This window comes from Anastrepha obliqua, chromosome 2 (assembly GCF_027943255.1).
Source record: "Anastrepha obliqua isolate idAnaObli1 chromosome 2, idAnaObli1_1.0, whole genome shotgun sequence".
Classification (NCBI taxonomy): domain Eukaryota; kingdom Metazoa; phylum Arthropoda; class Insecta; order Diptera; family Tephritidae; genus Anastrepha; species Anastrepha obliqua.
This window is the reverse complement of record NC_072893.1, coordinates 51,405,360-51,427,357: the sequence shown is the minus strand read 5'-3', so window position 1 is coordinate 51,427,357 and position 21,998 is coordinate 51,405,360. Positions and strand designations below refer to the sequence as shown.

Below are 21,998 nucleotides of genomic sequence, written 5' to 3'. Positions count from 1 at the left end.
TTGATATCGGAATTTCGGCTGATAATTCGGTTTTCAAAAACGGTAGCCATAAGTTCGAGTGTAACTTTGGCAGTGTGACAAGTTGCACCGTCCTGTTGAAACCAAATGTCGTCCATGTCATCCTTTTCAATTTTTGGAAACAACTCGTTGAGCATGTCACGGTAACGCTCTCCATTTACTGTAACCGCGGCTCCTCGCTCAGTTTCGAAAAAAAATGGCCCGATGATGCCGCCAGACCAAAAACCACACCAAACAGTGAGTCGTTGTGGATGCATTTGCTTCTCTACAGTAACGTGCGGATTTTCTGAGCCCCAAATCCGACAATTTTGCTTATTGACGTAGCCACCGATGTGAAAATGAGCTTAATCAGAAAAGAAGAAAAAGACTCACCACTTTGGAAATAGGTTTTCAATATTTCCCAATTTTGTTCAAGCGTATAGCGTCCCATTTCGTAAATGTCAAACCTTTAAGTAAATTATGAACACATTTGACATGTCATTTGTGTTACCATTCTCAAAAAAATAGGTGGTTCAAAAAGCAAACACGATATGACCCACCCATTATTTATGAAAGAAAACCTTAATAAGAAGTATAAGAGAATCCAATATGACAAAGGTATGGAGAGAAAAAGGGCAACAGTGTTCTTTGAATGGACGAAAACTATCCGTTAAGGCATCAGTTCAAGCACCAGTCAAAGGAAGAAAGAACAAAATATTCAAAACGTTATTTTTTTTTTGTTCTCTCAGACACTTTCCTCCGATGAGTAGATCCCTTCATTAGTTGGACAATATTTAGATGCACACCGCAAATTGAAGGAGAAGTTCGGTCAAAAACCTAACGCGGAAGTGACGCATGTCAGCCGACAGCCTCTAAAGGTTTTTCTCAAGCGAACTCAACCCTTTGTGATTTTGTGTTCTGCTGTTTTTCTCTATTTTTTATTATTGCTGATTTAAAAACTTTGTTTTTTTAATATTAATTTGTTTATTTATTATTTTTCTGTATTTCACAGCCTTTCGCTATTTTTTGTTGGTTTCTAATTAAATTGTGCTTTTATTTTAATAATTAATTAATTATTACATTATTTCTTCGGATTTTTTTAATTTTTTCTTTATTTTACATTTTTTTTCGATATTTTTTTGATAAATGTATATATTTTTTTCATTTAATTTGATTATGTACCTTTCATTCAACATTTATTTATTTATTTTTCTCTCTCTCGATCCTCTTTTTATTGATTCAAGTACAACTCTAGCACTCCCCAAGCGTCAAACCATTATGAGTCCTCCAAGAGGCAGATATCTACAGCCAACCAGAAATATTGATGTAATGGAAAAGATTGACGGGATTTAGGTTGGCGCACTGCCCCAGGCTCCCGAAGAAAGGAGCACCCAGTGACCTTAATCGTCTAAACCCGGACATTTACAGAGAAATTGCTCAGCAACTTTCTTCTATGAAAGGTCCCCACAGCTTCTGCAATGGGGGTTAAATGATAACCCCAGCTTTTCCGCGTGTGAACCGATCGTCCAATGACCGGTAAACAGCTGTGAGTTTGGAAATTGAATGTCGTGGAGCCCAGAGCTTTCTGAGTCCTCCGTCTATTGCACTAGGGCCAACGGATTTTGGAAATAGCACATGAAGAAATGGAGCTCCATCTCTTCTGCGCTTTCCTGAGAAATAAGTTGTGCAATTCGCCTTTAACAACAGTCAAGGGGATGCCGATTACCAGGTAGGAGTTCTCTGAGACCAATTCAGTCCCTTTCCTGTCAAGCACATCAGCGATTTCATATCCCCCTATGTTCCTATGTCCTAGAACCCAGATCAGAGAAATGTTACCTGTACATCCAAGAGATTTGATCTCCTCCTAACAAGAGTTGACTAGTTTGGATATGCACCATGGCATCGTCACAGCCTTGATCGCAGCCCGACTATCTGAAAAAATGTTAACATCACCCGCGCTCCCAAGTGGGGAGACTTCTGCCTGAAAAGCACTAGCAGTTTTAAGGAAATAGATAAATTGGCTGATTTAGAGAAAACCCCTGCTCCGACTCCCGATTCCAACAGTGAAGACATAGGTACCAGCTTCGGTGCAGATTTTCCCGTCGTCCCAATTCTGTCTACTTGAAAAGATTGCACTGGCGTAAGCCTAAAACTTCAATTTATGGATAGAGAGATCTGTCCGAAGGTCAGAAAAATACAGCATTAACTGCCTAAAAATGCTACTATGTCCCTTGAGAGTCTGCCTCCAGAGGTCGACCTCATTTAACCTGACTGCACATTGAGTAGAAATAAGTCGATGAGTAGAAGTGCAAAACGGCATTGAGGGCAGCACATGGACAAGTTCTACATACTCCGATGATGCCAATGCAAGCAGTCCTTTGCACCCTTCACAGCTTAGTGATATTATAGTCCTTACGAAAGGACCTTCCTCACTAAACCAGACAACCATGCACTAAAATTGGCAGGACCACTACGTTGTTCACCGAAAGCAGGACCTGTGGCTTGAGTCCCGGTAGTAGTAGAAAGCTATACTGGCCTATTTTACCCAATTTTCAATGTGTAGTTTCTAATCGAGTTTGGAGTCAAGTGTCACTCCAAGATACCTAACTTTCGTTGAAAGCGGGAGAAAGCGTAGTTGTTTAATTTGGGAAGTTTAAAGTGTGGAAGCTCATTATTTTTGGTAAATAAGTATTTTTTCCTTCATTGACATTTGTCCGTATTCATTTCACGTTTCGATATTTTATTATTATTTTTTTTTGTGTTCGACATTTTTTTATATTATTTAATCATTATTTTTTTTTTGTTGCTTTTTGAGTTTTTGGTCATTCGTTTGGGTTCTTATAATTTTTGGGTTTTGTTTGTCAGCGCCGCGTTAATTTTAGCATACAGAAATATTATTGTTACGGAAGTTTCTATAAAATAAAATAAAAATAAATAAAATTTGTTGTTCTTTCGAGCTCTATCGTTACATGGAAGTCGGCTGTAGGCGTGGACGTCGATTGCGCCCGTTTTAAGTAGCGACCTATCAAGGGCTTCACGTTGAGATATCTCTAATTTTATTCATTCTAAATATAATATTTTTGTATATGCACCTTTTTATGAACAAATTTACAATTCCCTGGCACTTTAGGACTTCACCAAGCATATATGTACATACATATGCATAGGTGTATGAATGTATATAAAAACTGCAACAAGCTGTCATGCCAATGAGTAATTTGATAAGAAAATTCCGTTGCAATTTCATTGCTATGCATTTTTCAAATATACATACATACTATATGTATGTTTGTGTGTAGGTATGAAAATTTAATAGGAATGAGTTCATCAAATCGTGACTAGTTTTGCAGTTTTAATTACGAAAGAAATTTATCGGCTTTCAAGCTTTCGTTTTTTTCCACCAAAATCACGTGCATTTTTAAAAGCTGTGTAAAATTGCAATAAAACGGCAATGCAACAAATTTGTGTAAGCAAATATACAATTATACAATTGAGCCCTTGATTTTGAAAGTAGTATAAGTCAAAAATTTTAAAAATTTAGTTTATCAGCTATTTCATATCAAATCCTAATAAAATAACATAATCTGAAGAGATTAGCAGTATGCCATGAAAATTAACTCGATAAAATTTGTTTATTTTTTGGTTCGTAAACAAAATACGGTTACTGTTTTTTTTGATAGTAGTATAAGTCAGTCTGTTCCCAAAGTTTGGCAAAATAATTAGTAATTTTGTCATGTCTTCAGATAACGGTTCAGATATGATCAAGTAATCATTTTAATGTCAAAACGTACTATTTATAATTAATTGTAGACATTATATGGCGAAGAAGTATAATTAATGCTACCAAGAAATGGAAACGAATAAGACTTATATCGCCTTCAGATGAATCAGTTCATACTTTAAAAGTGAATTCGGAATCCTTACCAATGAAAGAAAGCAACATGAAATCAGGAAAGGTGACATGAAATCAATGTAATTATGCACATCTATATACATATATAAAATTCAAATTATGTATGTATCTATAGATCGACTTGCGTCCTAAACGCATAAACCGATCGTAACCAAATTTGAAACACGAACTGGATACCTTACCGGGATGGTCATGGGCTAAAAAATAGTTTGATATATATAGGGGGCGTGGCACCTCCCATACAAAAGGAATTTTTAACAGTCCGTATTTCTGGAAGTATTTACGTTAGACTACTGAAATTTGGTAATGGTAATCCAGAAAAACTGCGTATAACGAAAAAGGGTGCGTGGCACCTCCCATACAACTGGAATTTTTTAGAGTCCATATCTCTGGAAGTATTTAGGCTAGACCAATGAAATTTGGGAAGGGGTTATATGAGGTTAATCCCTAACACCTCCAAGAAAACTGAGAAAAACGAAAAAGGGGGCTTGGCACCTCCCATATAAATGCAATTTTTCATTGTCCATATCTCCGGAAGTATTTGGGCTAGACAACTGAAATTTGGTAAGAGATTATATGGGGTTAATACCTAACTCCTGCATGAAAACTGGTGATAGCTAGAAATGGGGCGTGACACCTCCTATACAAATGGGATTTTTCATACTGCATATCGACTGATGCTTAAAAAGGGGGCCATGATAATTATGCTGCGTAATTTAGATCCTCCACGTTTATGCAATGGCACAAGGCTAATCATCACGAAACTTTTACCGAATGTTATAGAAGCTTTTATCAGGAAGTTTTGAAAACCACAAAGAATTCCAATGATACCGACGGATATACCTTTCAATTTTAAACGCCTCCAATTTCCTATTAGACTGGCTTTCGCAATGTCCATAAATAAAGCTCAGGGACAATCATTAACTGTAGCAGGAGTCAATCTAACCAACTCATGTTTTACCCATGGCCAATTATATGTAGCCTGCTCCAGAGTTGGCGCACCGAAAAACCTTTTTATTTATACTCAAAATAATATAACAAAAAATGTCGTATATCCGATCGTTTTAAATAATACCTAAACTGACTTAAAAAAGTTAAAGTTGTTTTATTTACATTGCACACTTTTTGATAGAAATGTGAGGTGAAACCCACGGGTTTAAGCTAGTTTTTTTTGTTTTTTTTTTTTTTTTTTTTTTTTTTTTATTATTCCTACATTAATCATACATCTGTCATACTGACATCTAGTACATTTTTTAACAATTAGTTAGGAAAATTATTAAATATATTTCATCATGGCCAGTGCCAAGACGAATACAGCGATAGGAAAAGAATTACATTTTATATATTATAGAACAGTTATTTTAGCATACGAGAATTAATATTTAATTTAATAGGTCAATTGGTCGGTTTCTCTTCAGACGTCGTAAAGTTCTTCTTTCAAGTTGTGAGAGTGTATTGACTTCTCTATTTTTGTGCTGGTTTATTTCGTTAAAATACCTTGTTGATATCGCTTTTATTTCTTCGTCGATTAATGGTATATTGAACGTAGTATGGATGTCATCATTTTTTGTGTACCTGTCGGACATTGTTATTATACGTAAGATTTTTGATTGTTGTCGCTGTACTTTGTTTATGTGAGTTCTTTTTGCAGTTCCCCACACTTGAAGTCCGTAGGTCCAGATTGGTTTAATGACCGCCTTGTATATTAAAAGTTTGTTGGAAATATGGAGCTTAGAATTTCTGCCTATTAGCCAATGCAATTGTCGAAATTTTTCCTTTATTTGTTTTATTTTCTTTTTGATATGATCTTTCCAAGTCAGTTTTGAATCCAGATGGATTCCAAGATATTTTGCAGATTTTTCAATTTGTATATTTTTATTGCTGAGCTTAATCGGCATAGCAGCAATCTCTGTTCTTGTCGTAAATATTACTTGTACAGATTTGTCCTCGTTTATTTTTAAACTCCATTTGTCAAACCACTTCTTTACATTGTTGGTGTACATCTGTAATTTTGTTGTTGCGGTGGAGAGGTTTTTGTCAGATGACAATAAAATTGTGTCGTCTGCGAATGTTGCTATAGTAGAATTAGTTTCGTCTGGGAGTGGTATGTCAGAGGTAAATAAGACATATAGCAGTGGCCCTAGAACGCTACCTTGAGGAACTCCTGCTGTTATTGGATGTATATGTGAGTATTTGTCATTGTATTTAATGTAGAAGCATCGGTCAGTAAGGTAGCTCTTGATAATTAAATAATAGTCGAGTGGTAATATTGTCCTAATTTTATGCAAGAGGCCTTTGTGCCAAACTTTGTCAAAAGCTTTTGCGACGTCCAAAAATACAGCAACGCAGTATCGTTTATTTTCCATGTCTGAAATTATTTTTTGTGTAACTCGATGTATTTGTTGGATAGTTGAGTGTTTTTTTCGAAGCTAGTAATATAAGAAAAATGAAGAGAAATAGTAGAAAGGGATATGAAACAAAAGAGTCTAAGCAAGTGAGTGGTAAACTTTTCGAAAATAAAGATTGCTCTTGTTCCAAAAAATGTATAAATGGAATCGGATATGAAGGCAGGAAAGCTAATTTTGATTCTTTTTGGAAATTAGCAAGTTTCTAAAAACAGAATTTGTTTCTGTATGGTTTGGTTTGAAAACAATCAATAAAAAAAAGACGACCCAGAAATTATGAAGGATATATGTGAAAATGTAGTTTTAAGAAGGCGAGAAGTTGCATCTTATGGAAATTCATGATTCACATCTGAACAGTGCCGAACAGGCTACAAAAAGTTTAACAGATGACATACAAAAAGCAAAAGATAACCCGAGTGAATATTACGGATTCACATTTGATCTTCAGAAAGCACTTTCTTATCCAAAACTTTCTGTTTCGGTAGCTTATTATATAAGCGCAAGATGTATGTATACAATTTATGGTTTCATAATTTCCACAGTGAAAATGCTAAAATGTATGAATGGGATGAAACAATCGCCTCAGAGAATCATAGAAAGTCGCGTCCGGCATCTTAAAGCATCTTTGATAGAAACTAAGATTAAAAAATCGAATTATTTATACATACCTGAGCATTATTTAATAGAAGTATGTAAAAAGAAAAACCCATTTTTGGTAGTACATACAAATGGCTCAGAAAGATTTCATTTCGATAAAACAACTAAAAGACTCAACGAATAATAGAAAGAAAAACACCAATGGGGAAGCTGTGTCTTAGCTAAAAATACAATTGATCAGATTTCTAACACAAGCTCCATATAAGATGTTTTATAAAACTTTCTTGGGTCACATTTCCGAATTCACTTCTCACCTTAAAGAGGAGCACCTAGCATATACGAAAATATTGATTTACTTCCATTACACAGGCCGACAGCATCGCAGACTCAGAAACCACTTTTAGGTTAGGATATCTCGAAAACCAGAGCTGATAGAGCAATTCAGAGGCCAGATTTGGATTCAGCGCATCATAAACCTTCGGAACTATATAGTCTGGTTTCTGGGTCTGAATGTTGGTTAAATTTTGTCGGCTTGTGTTATAGACAACCATTAGACAAATAACAGAAGAAAACCCCACCCTTTTTCACAAAAACTTTATTTCCCTAAATACTAATAAATAATTTACTTATTTACAATGAAATGAGTTTGAATAAAATGTTAATTACTAATAAAAATGTTTCCTTGATGGTATAAGCCATTTATAAAGTCATGCAGTTAATTTTGAAAGTGGTAGAAGCCATTTCAACCTTTCAAAACCACATTTCGTTTTACAAATGGTTATAAATTTCACAATCATAATAAATATTTGTTTGTTGGCACTACTTTACTGTCGAAAAATCATATTCCATAATACAAAAATATTTTTTAATCATTTAAAATGCAAAACTCTAAATATCTCGAAACAAGGAAAATATGACTTATACCATTTTCAAAATCAAGGACTCAATTGATTACTGCTCACTTCTCAGCCATAATGAGCATTCTGCCTATAACTTTGCTGACACAAAGCCAAAATTTCGACTGGATGCAAAGTATTGCGTACTAGAGACCGTATGCCCACACATACATACATACATACATACATAGATATTTCTGGGCGCATATTCGGTTTGTAACACCATCAAACACCGTCTAGCTGACAGTCATGGGCAGTCAGTTAGCCAGTTCGACAGTCAGTCGCGTCCGCCAGTCAGTCACTCAGTCGCTCAGTCGTTGAGTTGCTCAGTCAACCAGTCAGCCAGGCAACCAGTCCAACATTTGTACATACCCAGAACAACGCGCTTCTGCGGATGCCTCATTTTCTTTTATTTTTTAATTCTTGTGCTCTTTCTTGGCGTATAAATAAATACATACAAATGTGTCTACTATGTCGGGGTTTGTGGAAATTTTCCATTCATCACTTAAGCAGCAATGTTTGAACACATGTGAATATATGTATGTATGTATGTATGTATGAATGCGCATAAATGCGTATGTATGTTTGTATTTTATGTTGTTTGCTGCAAGTGTTGCACATTCAATGCTGTTTGTGACAGCCGGTGTGGCCTATTGTGCACATGCATCATTGCCACCTACATATGTGCTTGTGTGTGTTTGTGCTGCGCATATGTATTAATTTATTTATTATTAATTCCAATGTTTGAAGAAATTATAATTTGCGCACAGAAACAGATTTTTGAATGACACACTTTTTCTTTCTAATTCAATTAAATGCATTTAAAGTCTATTTTCTGAGAGAGAAAACAAAAAAAACATGCATACATTTGAATGTCTATTTGCCACAGCAGATAATGTAAAATATTTAACATACATAAAATTAAAAGCAAATGTCAATACAAACACACATACATATGTACGCATATAATTTTTTTTGTATACATATGTATGTATGTATATATGTATGTTACCATACCCACTTAAGGATTTGTAGTATTTCGCAGCCATTACCTCATTATTGCTATAGGCCCAAATGTACACACACACACACAAAATACATAGCACAGTTCCCTTCAAGATTTTGTTACATAGAGACAATTATAATTTTCTTATAACAACAACGTTAGCATTAACTCATAAAATAGCAAACAGAATATGAAGCCAAAAAATTTCCAAAAAAAAATTCCACTAGTAAGCAAGCAAGCAACTCGCATCAAATGGTTTGTTTGTATGTAGCAATGCCCAGACCAAATGAAGATTTGATTTACAATCCATTGAAAACAACTTCCAGTAGAGTTAAAACTGAAGGCTTGTAATTTCATTTAGGGCCTCTATGTACTCTTGGTTATACAGCAGATTCTTTATAGATTTTATTTTATATTATTTACATATTATATCTACCCACGAGATAAGGGCATGTCGAAAGACATGGAAGTTAGTTAAATTTAAGGGGTTACATGGGTTTCGTCAGTTCAAAAAATCGATTTTTGTTTTTGGCTTATTAATTTCTACAACATCTCAAGAATATTATCCTAAATTTTCAAGTCGATCCGAATAATAGTTTCGGAGATTCCGCCTTTGGAAGGTGTGCGCTCCAAGCCACTTTTATTGTTACTCAAAACTTTAAACGCGTTTTTCTCGGAACCGTGTTTTCAAAGTCGGTTGTCAAATGTTCTCGAAAATTACTCAACCGATCTTGATGAAATTTTACACAGGTGTTTTTTTTTTCAATTACAACTATTTAAAAAAACAAAAATGTCAAGGAAATTTTGAAATTTTCATTTTTTTGGAAAAATGTCTGCCAAAATTCCAATATTTACTTTTTTTCTTTCCTTCGTTCAAGCACGAGTTTATGGTCTTAACTAAAACACTTATTTTTTTGTTTTTTCATTTTCGATGATCACGTCAGGAGTTATGCTGACAACGCGGACGCACCTTATTTTTCGTGGGGTCACTGGAAATGACGTCACAATGAAGGAGTTTTAATTTTTTTTTCTTGAAAATTTCAAAAATTATTCCTTAAATATGTATCTAAAAGACAGAAAAAAGTTTGAATTAAATAAATAATTTTTTACATACAAAAAAAAAATATTGAAAATAGGTTTTTTTACCCGACGAAGCCCATGTAACCCCTTAAGGCTTAAGTGTGGTCTAAAATTAAAAAAAATCAATTTTTTGTTTTTTCCATATTTCGAAAGTATAGTCTCTTAAGAATATACTGTGAAATTTCCATGCGGAAATTCCCAATATTGTAGCTTCTACAGCCTATTAACTAGGCTCCTGCGCTCCTGTTAATATGGTAAAACTTTAAAATCATTTATCTCGAAACGACTGTTTTCGACCTGGTGTTGTCAAAACAAAAAAAACACTATTCAACCGAATCGTCTGAAATAAAAACCTAAAAAATTTAAATATCGATTTTAATTTGTTAGTATTGTAAAAAAAGTTCCTGATAATACCCTAAATTTTCGAGCTCTAGACCACCGGGACCCCTTAAGAAAATGTTAAACAAGAATCAGAACACCGTTGATTATACTCTGAATTATGTACACTAAATTATATTGAATTCCCCCAATAACTTAGTAGCAAAAAGTTCAGGAAACCAAAGGTAGAGAGGCAACTATCAATGCGCCACACCTTAAACATATACACAGCCAGTTGCAAAATAGAGGAGGGTATTGCAGCCTCAGTATTCTGTTCAGACAGTTACACAAATTACCAGACTACTGCAGTGTGTTCCAAGCTGAGATCTACGCAGCAACGAAATCAGTAAACTTAGCTATAGAAAACACTTCTCCGAACTCTCAAATAACATTTTCCATTAACAACCAAGCAGTTATCAAAGCAATAGCAGATGTAATGAATGACAAACTCACTCTGCGTACGACAAAGCCGGAACAGGATGGACGAGCTAGGAACTAAGAAACAAGCCACCATCTGCTGGGTTCCAGGGCACATGAGAATTGAAACAAATGATAAAAGGGATATACTAGCCAAAGCAGGCGCAAAACTTCCATCCATCTCTCTGCAAACAATGACAGGATATAGATGCAGCAATGATTCAAGAAGTGAGCTCAAGATGGGAAAGCACCAGCTCGGGCAGGATCGCGAAAATCGTGCTACGTAGTCACCATTTCAGGTATACTCGTACAAACTATGTATATTTTATCTCTGCCAAGGAAAGAGTGTAAATTTGTAGCGGTAATACTGACGGGACACTGTCACAGTCCATCGACTAGTGCAGAACGATACATGCACAGTATGAAACGAAGTCTACGCGAGAGGAACTCCGGAACACCTACTCTGTCAATGCCCTGCACTTAGCACAACACGAATAAACCGCTTAGGCTCTGCATCATTTTCAAACTGAGAAAGTGTGACAGATCAAAAAATTAGCAGCCTACTAATTATTCAAACTGTGTATTAATTAACAAAATATAAAGTTCTTAAACTCTCCACACAAAAATTTAGTTTCCCTATGGATCACTTTCTGTTCTATGTGCGATCTAAAGGATCAGCCAAGCATAACCTAAGCTAACCTCTTTACACGGAAGAACATCAATGTCGTTATGGCAGGCTTCAATGCTACAATCATAGAGATCTTTACTTCTAGTTTCCACAAAATATGGCACTCTTGTGTCTGAACGTTAGTTCTTTATTTATTCTAAACGTCGTTGGGACTCTCTTCCCGTTAGATTAAAGCTCTTAAAAAATGCATTGCTTTTCAAAAAAAGGTATCCAACTTCTACAAAACTATCTCCTAATACAAAGCTACTACTACGACTGGCACAAAATTAATCACTCTATCGGAAGATTTATAATTTTTGCAAATGGTGTCATACGTCAATTATATTTTACACTTGAGAAGTGGAGAGCTGCAGTATACAAACAGGCGAACAATGAAGCACGTAAAGGTCAAAGTAAAGATTTCTTATCACTCGAAATAATTTCTTTATTTCGTAAAAAAGTTATTCAAAAACAAAATTCTATAAAACGAAATTTGTATAAATTAAAATTATTTAATTAATTGTATATAGTTTAATAGCGGCTGAAATTAACCTTTTGTTTCTTATTTCCTTTGTTTTTCCTTTTTTTTAGCTTATGATAGGTTCGCAAATAAGTCGATTATCTACTAAAGCCATAATTCTATAGCTCTAATAAAATTTTTGTTATTATTACCTAAGCATTCATATTACAGAAAAATGCTTATTTCCATAGTCGCTTCCGCCTGTTATTGCTTATTATAAAATGTAGTATCGAATTTCGCATGCGCATTGCTGCCATAATTTTTTGCAGCCACAGTGCATCAAATATGACTATCACTAAAATAATTTGCATAAATAAAAAATAACAAACTAAAAATCGGGGGATTCCCTTCACTTGCTGCGAATGCAAGCAAAACTGCTGATTAGGAAAGGCATACTTTCAGCACCGACCAATTTGTAGCCTTACGAACTATCGAAAAACAAAATTATTTGCTATTTTCCTTCTAATTTCATGTAGTCGAAACTATTGAATGAATGCAGATGATGCAGATTTTTTCGCTGAAAATTCTGTACGAAAGAACGCATTGAAAATTTCAATTTGAACCTCTAAGTGGACTACTACGATGTTTTAGGTGTATAGCATAGTTTCTATTTATTCGCTCGAAAGTCAAGAAAAGGCACTGAATTGGGTTAACCAAGGCTGCCTTAAGTATTGCAATGTCTGCAGTACACATGTCACGAAATGGTTATACGAAGTTCAAGCTGTAACGAAAGAGACCCAGCGACCATCAAATAATATTTTTCACTCTCCTGAAACCTTATAGACTAGCGAGATTCTTCAACATCCTCCACAACACCGTTTCCATAAAGTTTGAAGCAAGCAACTTGTGAATTAGCTTAAATTTAATAATTTACATTGATTTATTTTATTATTTACAAACATTTTCTCGCAGAAAAGTTCACTTTCTGAAACTTAGTGTTGGAGCGTATAAAAATGTTAATTTGAGTACTTCGTTGCAGCCCTACTAGGCACATCTAAACGCATATTCCTTCTTCCCCAGATAAAAATTCCAATGCACAGAACAACGCATATTCCTTACCTGTTACCTTACCCGAAATACCAAAAACCACATCAGCCAAAATTTATTAGAGGAAATGCGTGCGATCACTTTTGAAGACATCTGTACAGCTCATAGCTCTAACTGAGAAAACTGAGACTCGGACGTTTATGCGAAGATCCACGCATGACCTTGCACAGCAAAAAATGCGCATCTAAGTTAAAGTTCCATTTGTGGAGCAACATCAAGACGGACGCCACAAATAGGAGGAGGAGCTCGGCCAAACACCCAAAAAGGGTGTACGCGCCAATTTTATAAATATGTACATATATAAGTTAAAGGGAAAAATGTACTTTCAAAAGCTTCAATAAAATAGGCAGCCAACAAGAAAACTATTGCAATTTAATCAATAAAATTGTTAAATATTAGGTAGAAAATGTCGATAAAATCATAGAAATAATCGAATTTGACGGGCTTGTAAGTAATCGTAGCATCGCCCATGAGCTAAAGCTCGACCATAAAACAGTGTTAAAGCATTTGCGCAATGGGGGATTTCTTTTTCCCCAAACTAATATTTGTGCGATGGGATCACCTATCTGGCCTTAATCGCTCGACCACTGAAGAGCTCATCCAATTTAATTGTAGCTAAAAGCACCTGAACTTGTACCTCGAGAACCCTGATCGTGAATATTTACAGTTACATATATTTGTTTTTATGATCTCTAATCAAATATACGACGACTTTTGTATAAGGGGTTTCCGATAAGAGTGGCCAGAAGTGAAATAAAACACGCTGTATGTGAGGTATTAATGAAATGCCTATCCATGCGTAGAAATGCCCATTCATGCGTTCAAATTTTTCAGTTTCAATTTCGCACATAGCCGCGTATTTGGGAGGTCCATTGCTCAATGATTGCGCTGCAAAGATGTAACTGAATTCGAGCAATGCTCTGAGTAATGTTGAACTTTTTAAATTTAATTTTTGCGATACTATTGAAGTAAATGAGCGAAATGTTTGCGTATCTGTGACGCAAAATTGTGTTGAAAATCTGCAAATGTTCAGGCATTGGCATCTGAGAAAATATTGTTTTTTTATTAAAAGTTAAATACTTCGTGCCCGCACTTCCACTTCCTGAGGCCAAGTTCACCCATATTTTTTAAAGTTTTCATTGCGCTTTTGCAAGAGGTAAAATATAGTTTTTTTTTTTAAGTAAGATATCAACAACCACTTTATGATGAGACCGGATATTTTATTTGCGACGTGTATGGAGAAGGTGTCATAGGCGAGTCTACAGCGCGGAAATTGTTTGCAAAGTTCAAAAATGGTGACTTTGCTGTAGCTGATACATCCCGTAGCGGAAGGTCTTCCGAGTTCTATGAAGAACGTCTCAAATCACTTTTGAAGGTGAACGGTCGCCGAACCGGTCGTGAATTGCGGGTAAAAATTAACTGTGATTATAAAACGATTCTGAATCACCTTCATTTAATGGAATTTACCGAAAATTTGGGAGCCTGTGTGCCTCACGAGCTCAACGAAAAAAAAACAAAGAAATTCGCCTTCAAATTACTTCTCAGCATCTCGTCAGCCATGGAGCAACACGCGGTCCTAAACAGCGCTTTTTGCACCGTATCGTCAGGAGAGTTTAGAAATGGTGCCTATACATCAATATGAAGCAAAGAAAGGAGTGGGTGGCTACAGGAGATGCGTCAAAGCAATGCTAGAAAACAATGCATCAGCCAACAAGGAGCTCTACATTGCCCAGCTATATCGCGTGAATGAGGTTGTTCGACTGAAAAGACCTGATCGACATGGTCAAACCATACTTCTTCATGACAACGCCAGACCCCATGTTGCACAAGTCGTCAAAGCCGCACTCCACGAGGTCGAATGAGAAGTCATTCAGCATTCGCCGTATTCTCCGGACCTTGCACCGACCGATTACCACCTTTTCCCATCCCTGTCAAGCCATATGAAAGGTGTTACCTTCGATAAAAAAGAGGTCTTTAAAGACTGGCTCAACAACTTTTTTGTCACCAGATCAGTCGATTTTTAGCAGAACGTCATCAACAAATTGGTCGAGAGGTGGGAATAGGTTGTAAACAGCCACGGTGAATATATAATTGATTGACTTATTGATATAATTATTGTTTTTTGTTTAAATAAAAGTCTTCGGTAAAAACCCTACGAACTTTTTCCCCAACCTAATACATTCCTATCTGAGTTTTGTTAGTAAAAACGGGAACTGCTGCATCCTTCTTTATACGTATGTATATTTCTTGGTAACCGTGATTTGCCGGACTTTAGTTTATACTAGGAGCAGTAAGATTTTCTGATCCTATCCCATCTTATATGTACATCACGTTTGCTATTGAGGTCAATAGAAAGTGGAAGATCAATTCTTGCTCCCCCGTTTATTTTCAATGTGATTAAAGGCGTGATTTCTTACACCACCCAGAATTCTTCGTAATGCTCTTCCTTTTTATTCACTTATAAATAAGTTCAATACAAATTATGCCCGCAATGCTCCTATTGAACGTGAACTTCGTGATTTTAATGAGATCTCCAACTGTAGCTCGCTAGATGTCTCAGTTTCTAAGAAAGAATTTTCTGTACTATTGAAGTCTCTTGTAGGTAGATGTAAGTTTGTATTTGATTTATGTATATTTTTTCGTTATTTTTTATTTTTCGTAGTCAATCTAAATTATATTTTCTTGACTTCTTCAAATGAATAAATAAATAAATAAATTAGTGTAACTTCGAACCAACCTGCATATTCGTAAACTAATAATAAAATTCCAAATACAAAAAAAAAAAAACAAAATACAAAAATTCAGCAATAAATTTATTTTTGTGTTCGTAGCCCTTTGTTAAAACGAGCAAGCTTTAAAATAATTTGATTTGATTTTTTTTGTATCTGGAAATTACTTCCTTAATAGTTTGCTTATGTTCAAAGTATATTTTGTCACAATTGAGGGATGTGACAAACCTTTCCAACTGAGAGATGGCAGATCGCCAAAGCTTTAAAATAATAAATTTGAATTATTACTAAAATAACAGTAGTGAGTTTCTCCGCTCATAAAATCGTATCCAACCAACAATCACAACCACAAAATTAAAAAACCATAAATGTTCATGCCCTTTTATGAGAACCCCTTAGAAAATGGGGGAAAAATAATAAAATAAATGGAATAGCGATAAAACAAAACAGAAATTACAATTTTCTATTACACTAAAGTACACACCTCACTTTCCACAATCATTTTTGTGCCTGCTTTGCTCTTAATTCTTTTGTTGAACCAATTGTTTATTTATTTGCACAAACGAGTTCTGATTTCAGCTTCTTTGACTTATTGGCAGTTCATAATAACGAAACAAAAATATATTCTTTTTATTCTGTTTTGCTCGCTGCTACGTAGTTTTATTTTTATTTCCACTCGCTTTTGTTATATTTGTATAGCAATTTTTTTTTTAATTATACACAAAAAATGTTCTCAAACACAATTGGAGTTCGCAAACCAGGCGCATAACCAGAAAATTATTGTTTTTCACCTGCACTCACTCGCAAACCTAATAAAGCATTTTTCCATTTATCAAAATCAAAACATTTGCTATTTAATTACTCTCTTTATAGTGCTAAGTTTTATTTTACACCTATGCATGTATGTACATATGTATGCGCTGGCACTTGTATAAGCTTTTAATTTTGTTACTTTTTAACGTTACGCGTCTTTATCGCGCCACGAAATCTTCAAGACTGAAAGATACATTTACATTGGTTGCCCACAATTGCTGACTTCTTCCTCAATTCTACAAACAGAGCACAAAACGGCACGCTTACGTCAACGGCAGCAGTGACGCCAACAGTCGACGTCGCAGCAAGCAGCGCATGTGCTAAGGCCACTTCGTAACTGTTTGCCGTCAGTTAGTGCTGCTGCCACTGTCAGTGCCAGTGCCATTGTCAAGCGCAAAGTTGTAGCGTCAGCGTTAGCTGTGTTAGCAACAGCGATGTTGACAGAGAATCATTCTATCAACTAAGTCCAAGTGAATACCGGCGCTATGCGCTCAGCCAACCAATCGTCAGCAGCGCAAGCGCCCAGCTGGTATGTTTGTTTGTTTGGCACTCCATTCATTGGGCTACCACATAAATCTGGTATTTGACTTTGGTTGTTTATTATGTTTTTGTTGTTTTTATTTTAAGCATTTCCCATTTAAATGCAGAAATATTAATCAATAAAAATTAACCGGTGGTGTGGTTTATGAAAATAAATTTTGCATTACTTGTAGATCAAGTAAAAAGTTCAGAGCATTTTTTCGCCTTATTTCGACAATGAAATTCAGATAGTTGTGATTAAATAATTTGCGTCATTTTGTCTATTTTGTGCTAATCTCTCTTAGTAAAAAACTTGAACAATTCATTAAACAAAAAATGCGGATATTAACATATTTTTAGTGGCTAGCGCAGTCCGCGACATTTTTTATGCATTTTTCCGTATTGAATACGAAGCTTGTCTGTACACCGATCCACGGTCAGGATTTTGAATAATTCTAGGTAAAATGGCGGTTTTTGCAATTTTTGTGAATTTTTTTAGGGTACATTAAAGTTTTTGAAGTGAAGCTTGTTGGGCGTCGATGGACGAGGGAGAATGGAGAGTAAAATTTCAAGGCCATGCAACGTTTTGGGCATTTTCGTTCCGCGAGAGAGAAAAAAGATATAACGTAGAGGAAAAGGAGAGAGAGAGCATACCTTATATACATATATCTTACACTTTAGCCTATTTTTCCTGAGTTTTTCCTTGTGGTTGCAAATTTCTAGTGAGAAATAACACTGCCTAATTTTTGGCGCTTGTTTGTTGGTGCACACTTGTAGGAAATATATTTTTGGTGCATACTTTTTAGCGTTATATTTCCTTGGTGCCTACTGTTTGGGGCGATTTTTGGTCCCAATTTTGTTGGCGTTTTTTTTTTGTGCCTACTTCTTGGCGCTTATTTCCGTTTCTTGACTAGTGCTTGTGCGAACTATAAAGTGGTATCCATTCCGGCGTCGGATTTATTGGTATTGCCTTGCGGTAATTTGTGCCGTTGCTGCGGTCCTGGAATCGCCGCGTTTGTGCGGGTGATAAACGCTCGGAGCAGTGCGCGTTGTTGCCACGGCTTGTGTCCGGCGTTTACCTACACCGGTCGACCCCTCTCCGTTTTTTGTAAATTTTGTCTATTTGTATTCTCTGCAAATGTTTTGAATTTATTTATATATATGTTCTTTCTTTCTCTCTCTCTCTCTCTCTCTCTCTCTCTCTCTCTCATTCTCTCTCAGGTCTCTCCCTCTTTCTTTGTCTGCCTTGAAAGTTTCACTTCTGTTATGTGTACTACGCTACAAGCACTTTTTTTACCGCTATATGGCAGGAGTATTTTATTGTGGCATTCTTAGCTTCAAAACCCAAAAAAAAATTTGCTTTTTGGAAAAGTTATGAATATTTGACTTTATGGCATTTTAACATTTATGAAATTTTAAACATTTTGTGAATCGCTCACATTCTGCACACTAACTAAAAATCTGCGCTACTTTGAGTTGTTTGTAGTTTTAGTATTAGGTCTGTTCACTCTTACAAATTATCACGTTTTGCGGTGCATGCACCCAAAAAATTTGCAAAGTAGGGGAAAGTAAGAGAGCAAAATGAAATTTAATTTTGAGGGGAAGTTGCAAGTTTTTAGTGAATAAATTTTTACTTGTAAGAATTTGCAAGTGAGAAAAACAGGTGGTTCCAAAGTGAAAATAAACACGAATTAAAATTTGCTAATGGAATGTTCTTCATCTGGCAGTGATGATGAATGGAAGAAATTATTGTGGCCCAAATGAAATCATTTGATTCCGAAGCTCGTTATTTTGCATTCTATTTGCTACTAAATTTTTCACAGGGATCGAAAATAATAGTGGTTTTCGAAATTTCAATTCAAAAAGTCAGTCGTAAAGAATTTGTCTATTTAATATTTGTTAATAGCAATGTGATGATTGTTTGCCAAGAATATTAAAGTTAAATGATTTAATTTTTTTTTACTTTTATTAAAAAAGTCAGCCGTTCTTTTTAAAGAATATCAGTTAAATTCAAAGAGTAAGGGGAAAATTTTCATTTTCATTTTTGACCAAAAAAATGAAAGTTAAGTTTTAATTCTTCGTTTTGACCGAAAAAATAAGATTCAAGTTTAAGCTTTTATTTTTGACGGAAAAAACATAAAAGTCAAATTGCAACTTCCAAGGGTAATCAATTTAGAGGTGTCGTATTTTAAATTGAAATAAAACAACGAAAATTCAAATTGGTTGGACAGTCTTTAATATTTTTGTGTGATTAATTCCTGACATTTATTTTTTAAAGATAATACCTTTTAAATGTTGGTCGCAACTGCGCCATGATTCGTACAAACACCAATTTTTAATGACTCGCGATTCACTAGAGGACAGCATTCGGTATCCCGTTAATAACTTTAGTTGGCTTCCATTGCCTCACACGAAGCTGGTTTATTCACAAAGCATTTAGACTTTAGATACTCTCACAAATAAAAGTTCAAAGGTGTGATATCAGACGATCTTGGTGAATCTATTGTTTCATGGACTGTATGGCAAGTAGCGCGAGTTTCAATTTCTGGCATCAAAAAGTCTGTTATCATGGCACAATAGCGTTCGCCATTCACTGTTACATTGGCGCTAGCCTCGTTTTGAAGAAATATTGACTGATGACTCCTCCAGCCCCTAGGCTGCACTAAACGGTTGTTTTCAATGGATGTAATGCTATTCTTGAATGGCTTTGGATTGCTCTTCAGCCCAAATACGGTAATGTTGTTTATTGACGTAGCCATTAAGCCAAAAATGGGCCGCATCGCTGAACAAAATAAGTTGGCCTGACCGTGCGATGTACACTTTTCACATAGCGTCGATTTTTGTAATATATTTGTACGATTTTCAAACGTTTTAAGGCATAAGTCTATCCATGATGAAATTTCAATGAATACTACAAAAAAACCCGTATTGGGAAAAGTACCTCCGATCTGATCGCCCTTTATATATAGCTATATTATACAAAAGTCTGATTTTAATTGATATAATTTGATATATGATTTAATTTATATAGCTCTTATTTATTTATATTAACTATTTGACCAAAAAAATAAAAATTACATTTTAACGTATTTCCGCCCAAACACATATCGGTGAAAAAATAAAAATAATTTATTGACTCTTTTGGGAAAAAAGCATAACAGTTACGGTCTCTGATTTTTTCATATAAGTCATAACCGCATACCTGTTACGGTATTCTCGAAAATGGCTTCAAAGCAGCAATATCTCCGAGTGCGCTTCTATCAACAGAACATAGAGAAAGTTAAAAAATTTGCCTGTGCGCACTTAAGTGAGGAGGGCGTACCACAAAGAACTATTCCATCTATTTTGAATACTTAAAAAATAGAAAGGCAAACCAGTTCTGTAAAAAATTCTATTATTATGACTAAAAATATGTTAATGTAAAGAAACTGAAGACTGGCTTTAACAACAAAGATGGCTCAATTCAACTGAAACCGTTCGCAAATGTAAATGTTCACTGGCATATACAGGGAAAAATATTGAAATCACTTAATATTAGGTTAGAAAGAAGCAGCGATCTCCAATGCACGCTGAGGAGCAGATTCGAACGGTTATAACTCAGTGGCGGTGGATGTGCATAAATGACAGAGAAAAATCTTTAATTTTGCATGACGAGGGTTAGTTTGCCGCAAGCGCTCTACAAATGCTAGGAAACTATATGTTTTACATATACACTAGGGCGGGTCGATTTAAAAATTGCTCATTGCTCAGTGAAAATCGTATTCTAGGGATCAAAATAAGAAACTTTGCCGAAGGAACCATACCTCTAAAACGAATTCTGATGTCCCCCAATTTGGGTCGAACGAAAAATTCCACTTTGACCCATTTAGAGTGCTCCAATCGAGTCCAAATGTATGACCGACCCCCACTAACTTTGGACGGCCGATTCACCCATGCCAGTGGCACACCCCTTGGAACTCCCCTGGGGGGTTCCCCATACAATCACTTCAAAATATCACCATTTTTGGCCTTTACATGAGAAAAGAAACTAAAAAGTTCGACCCAAATTGGGGGACATCAGAATTCGTTTTAGAGGTATGGTTCCTTCGGCAAAGTTTCTTATTTTGATCCCTAGAATATGATTTTCACAGAGCAATGGGCGATTTTTTTGCCTCCCCACAAATCGACCCGGCCTAATATACACACATCCATATATGCAACCTCTCCTTATGTTAGATATAATGCGGTTGCGATCCGCCAATTCTCTGCGCGCTATCTCTGGGATCTGCTCGCTTGACGAATAAATTGCCTGTAAAAGCAACAATTAAGTTATAGAGCAAGAGTCGCCGCTAACGAGTGCGGTTACACTTCATAAAACTGGTATAACTCAGTATTTTACAAATCTTGCGCTAACAAGAAATGCTTATCTATACCAATTACTTCATCTATTCGCCACTTGCTACCGTTTCACTCCTTTAGGTCTCCTATAAATACTCATATAAGAAAAAGTTTGAGCAAAAAGTTATGCTTTGTATTGCTGTAAGTGATAAATAAATTTCGGAGCGCTACGTCATTCATGCCAAGTAGACAGGCAATAATTGAGTTCGTCTATCAAATTGATTGTTTCGGGCAAAATTTTGATACCATTTATTTGTAAATATTATATTACAGGGCCCGACACTCGAAGTGTAACCAACTTCAGACCGCTCGCGCAGCTGATGCACGGGTATCAGCTGTCTGTTGCTTGGATAAATGGCAGTCCAGAGTATTATGTACAAGCGCGCGGAAGCATTTTGCCAAGAGTAAACGCGAAAAAAGAAAATCAGTGGTAGATTTCAAACGTAGTAGAGTGATTGCATTATACTATATTTGGCTCGAAAATGACAACCAATAATTGTTCGTGAGCTCGAGCACCTTAAAGTAATAAAGTTTTTGTTTATCGCACCATTACTTGTTGCAATGATACTGGTAGCATCTTGAAACCTCATGGAGGTGGTCATCAAAAGACTGCAACGTCACGTGAAATGGTTCAAAA

At 35.6% G+C, this 21,998-nt stretch overlaps 1 protein-coding gene across 1 annotated transcript in view; it reads right to left on the bottom strand.

Annotated features, from left to right (window-relative positions):
* The window catches only part of LOC129238705 (proton-coupled amino acid transporter 1), a 62,662-nt gene extending 46,029 nt beyond the window's left edge, over window positions 1-16,633 (bottom strand). The window contains exon 1 of the mRNA XM_054873827.1: window positions 16,137-16,633. Coding sequence (XP_054729802.1) covers window positions 16,137-16,154 — 18 coding nt within the window. The 5' untranslated portion in view covers window positions 16,155-16,633. The remainder of the gene's footprint in view (window positions 1-16,136) is intronic.
* Between the last annotated feature and the right edge of the window lie 5,365 nt (window positions 16,634-21,998).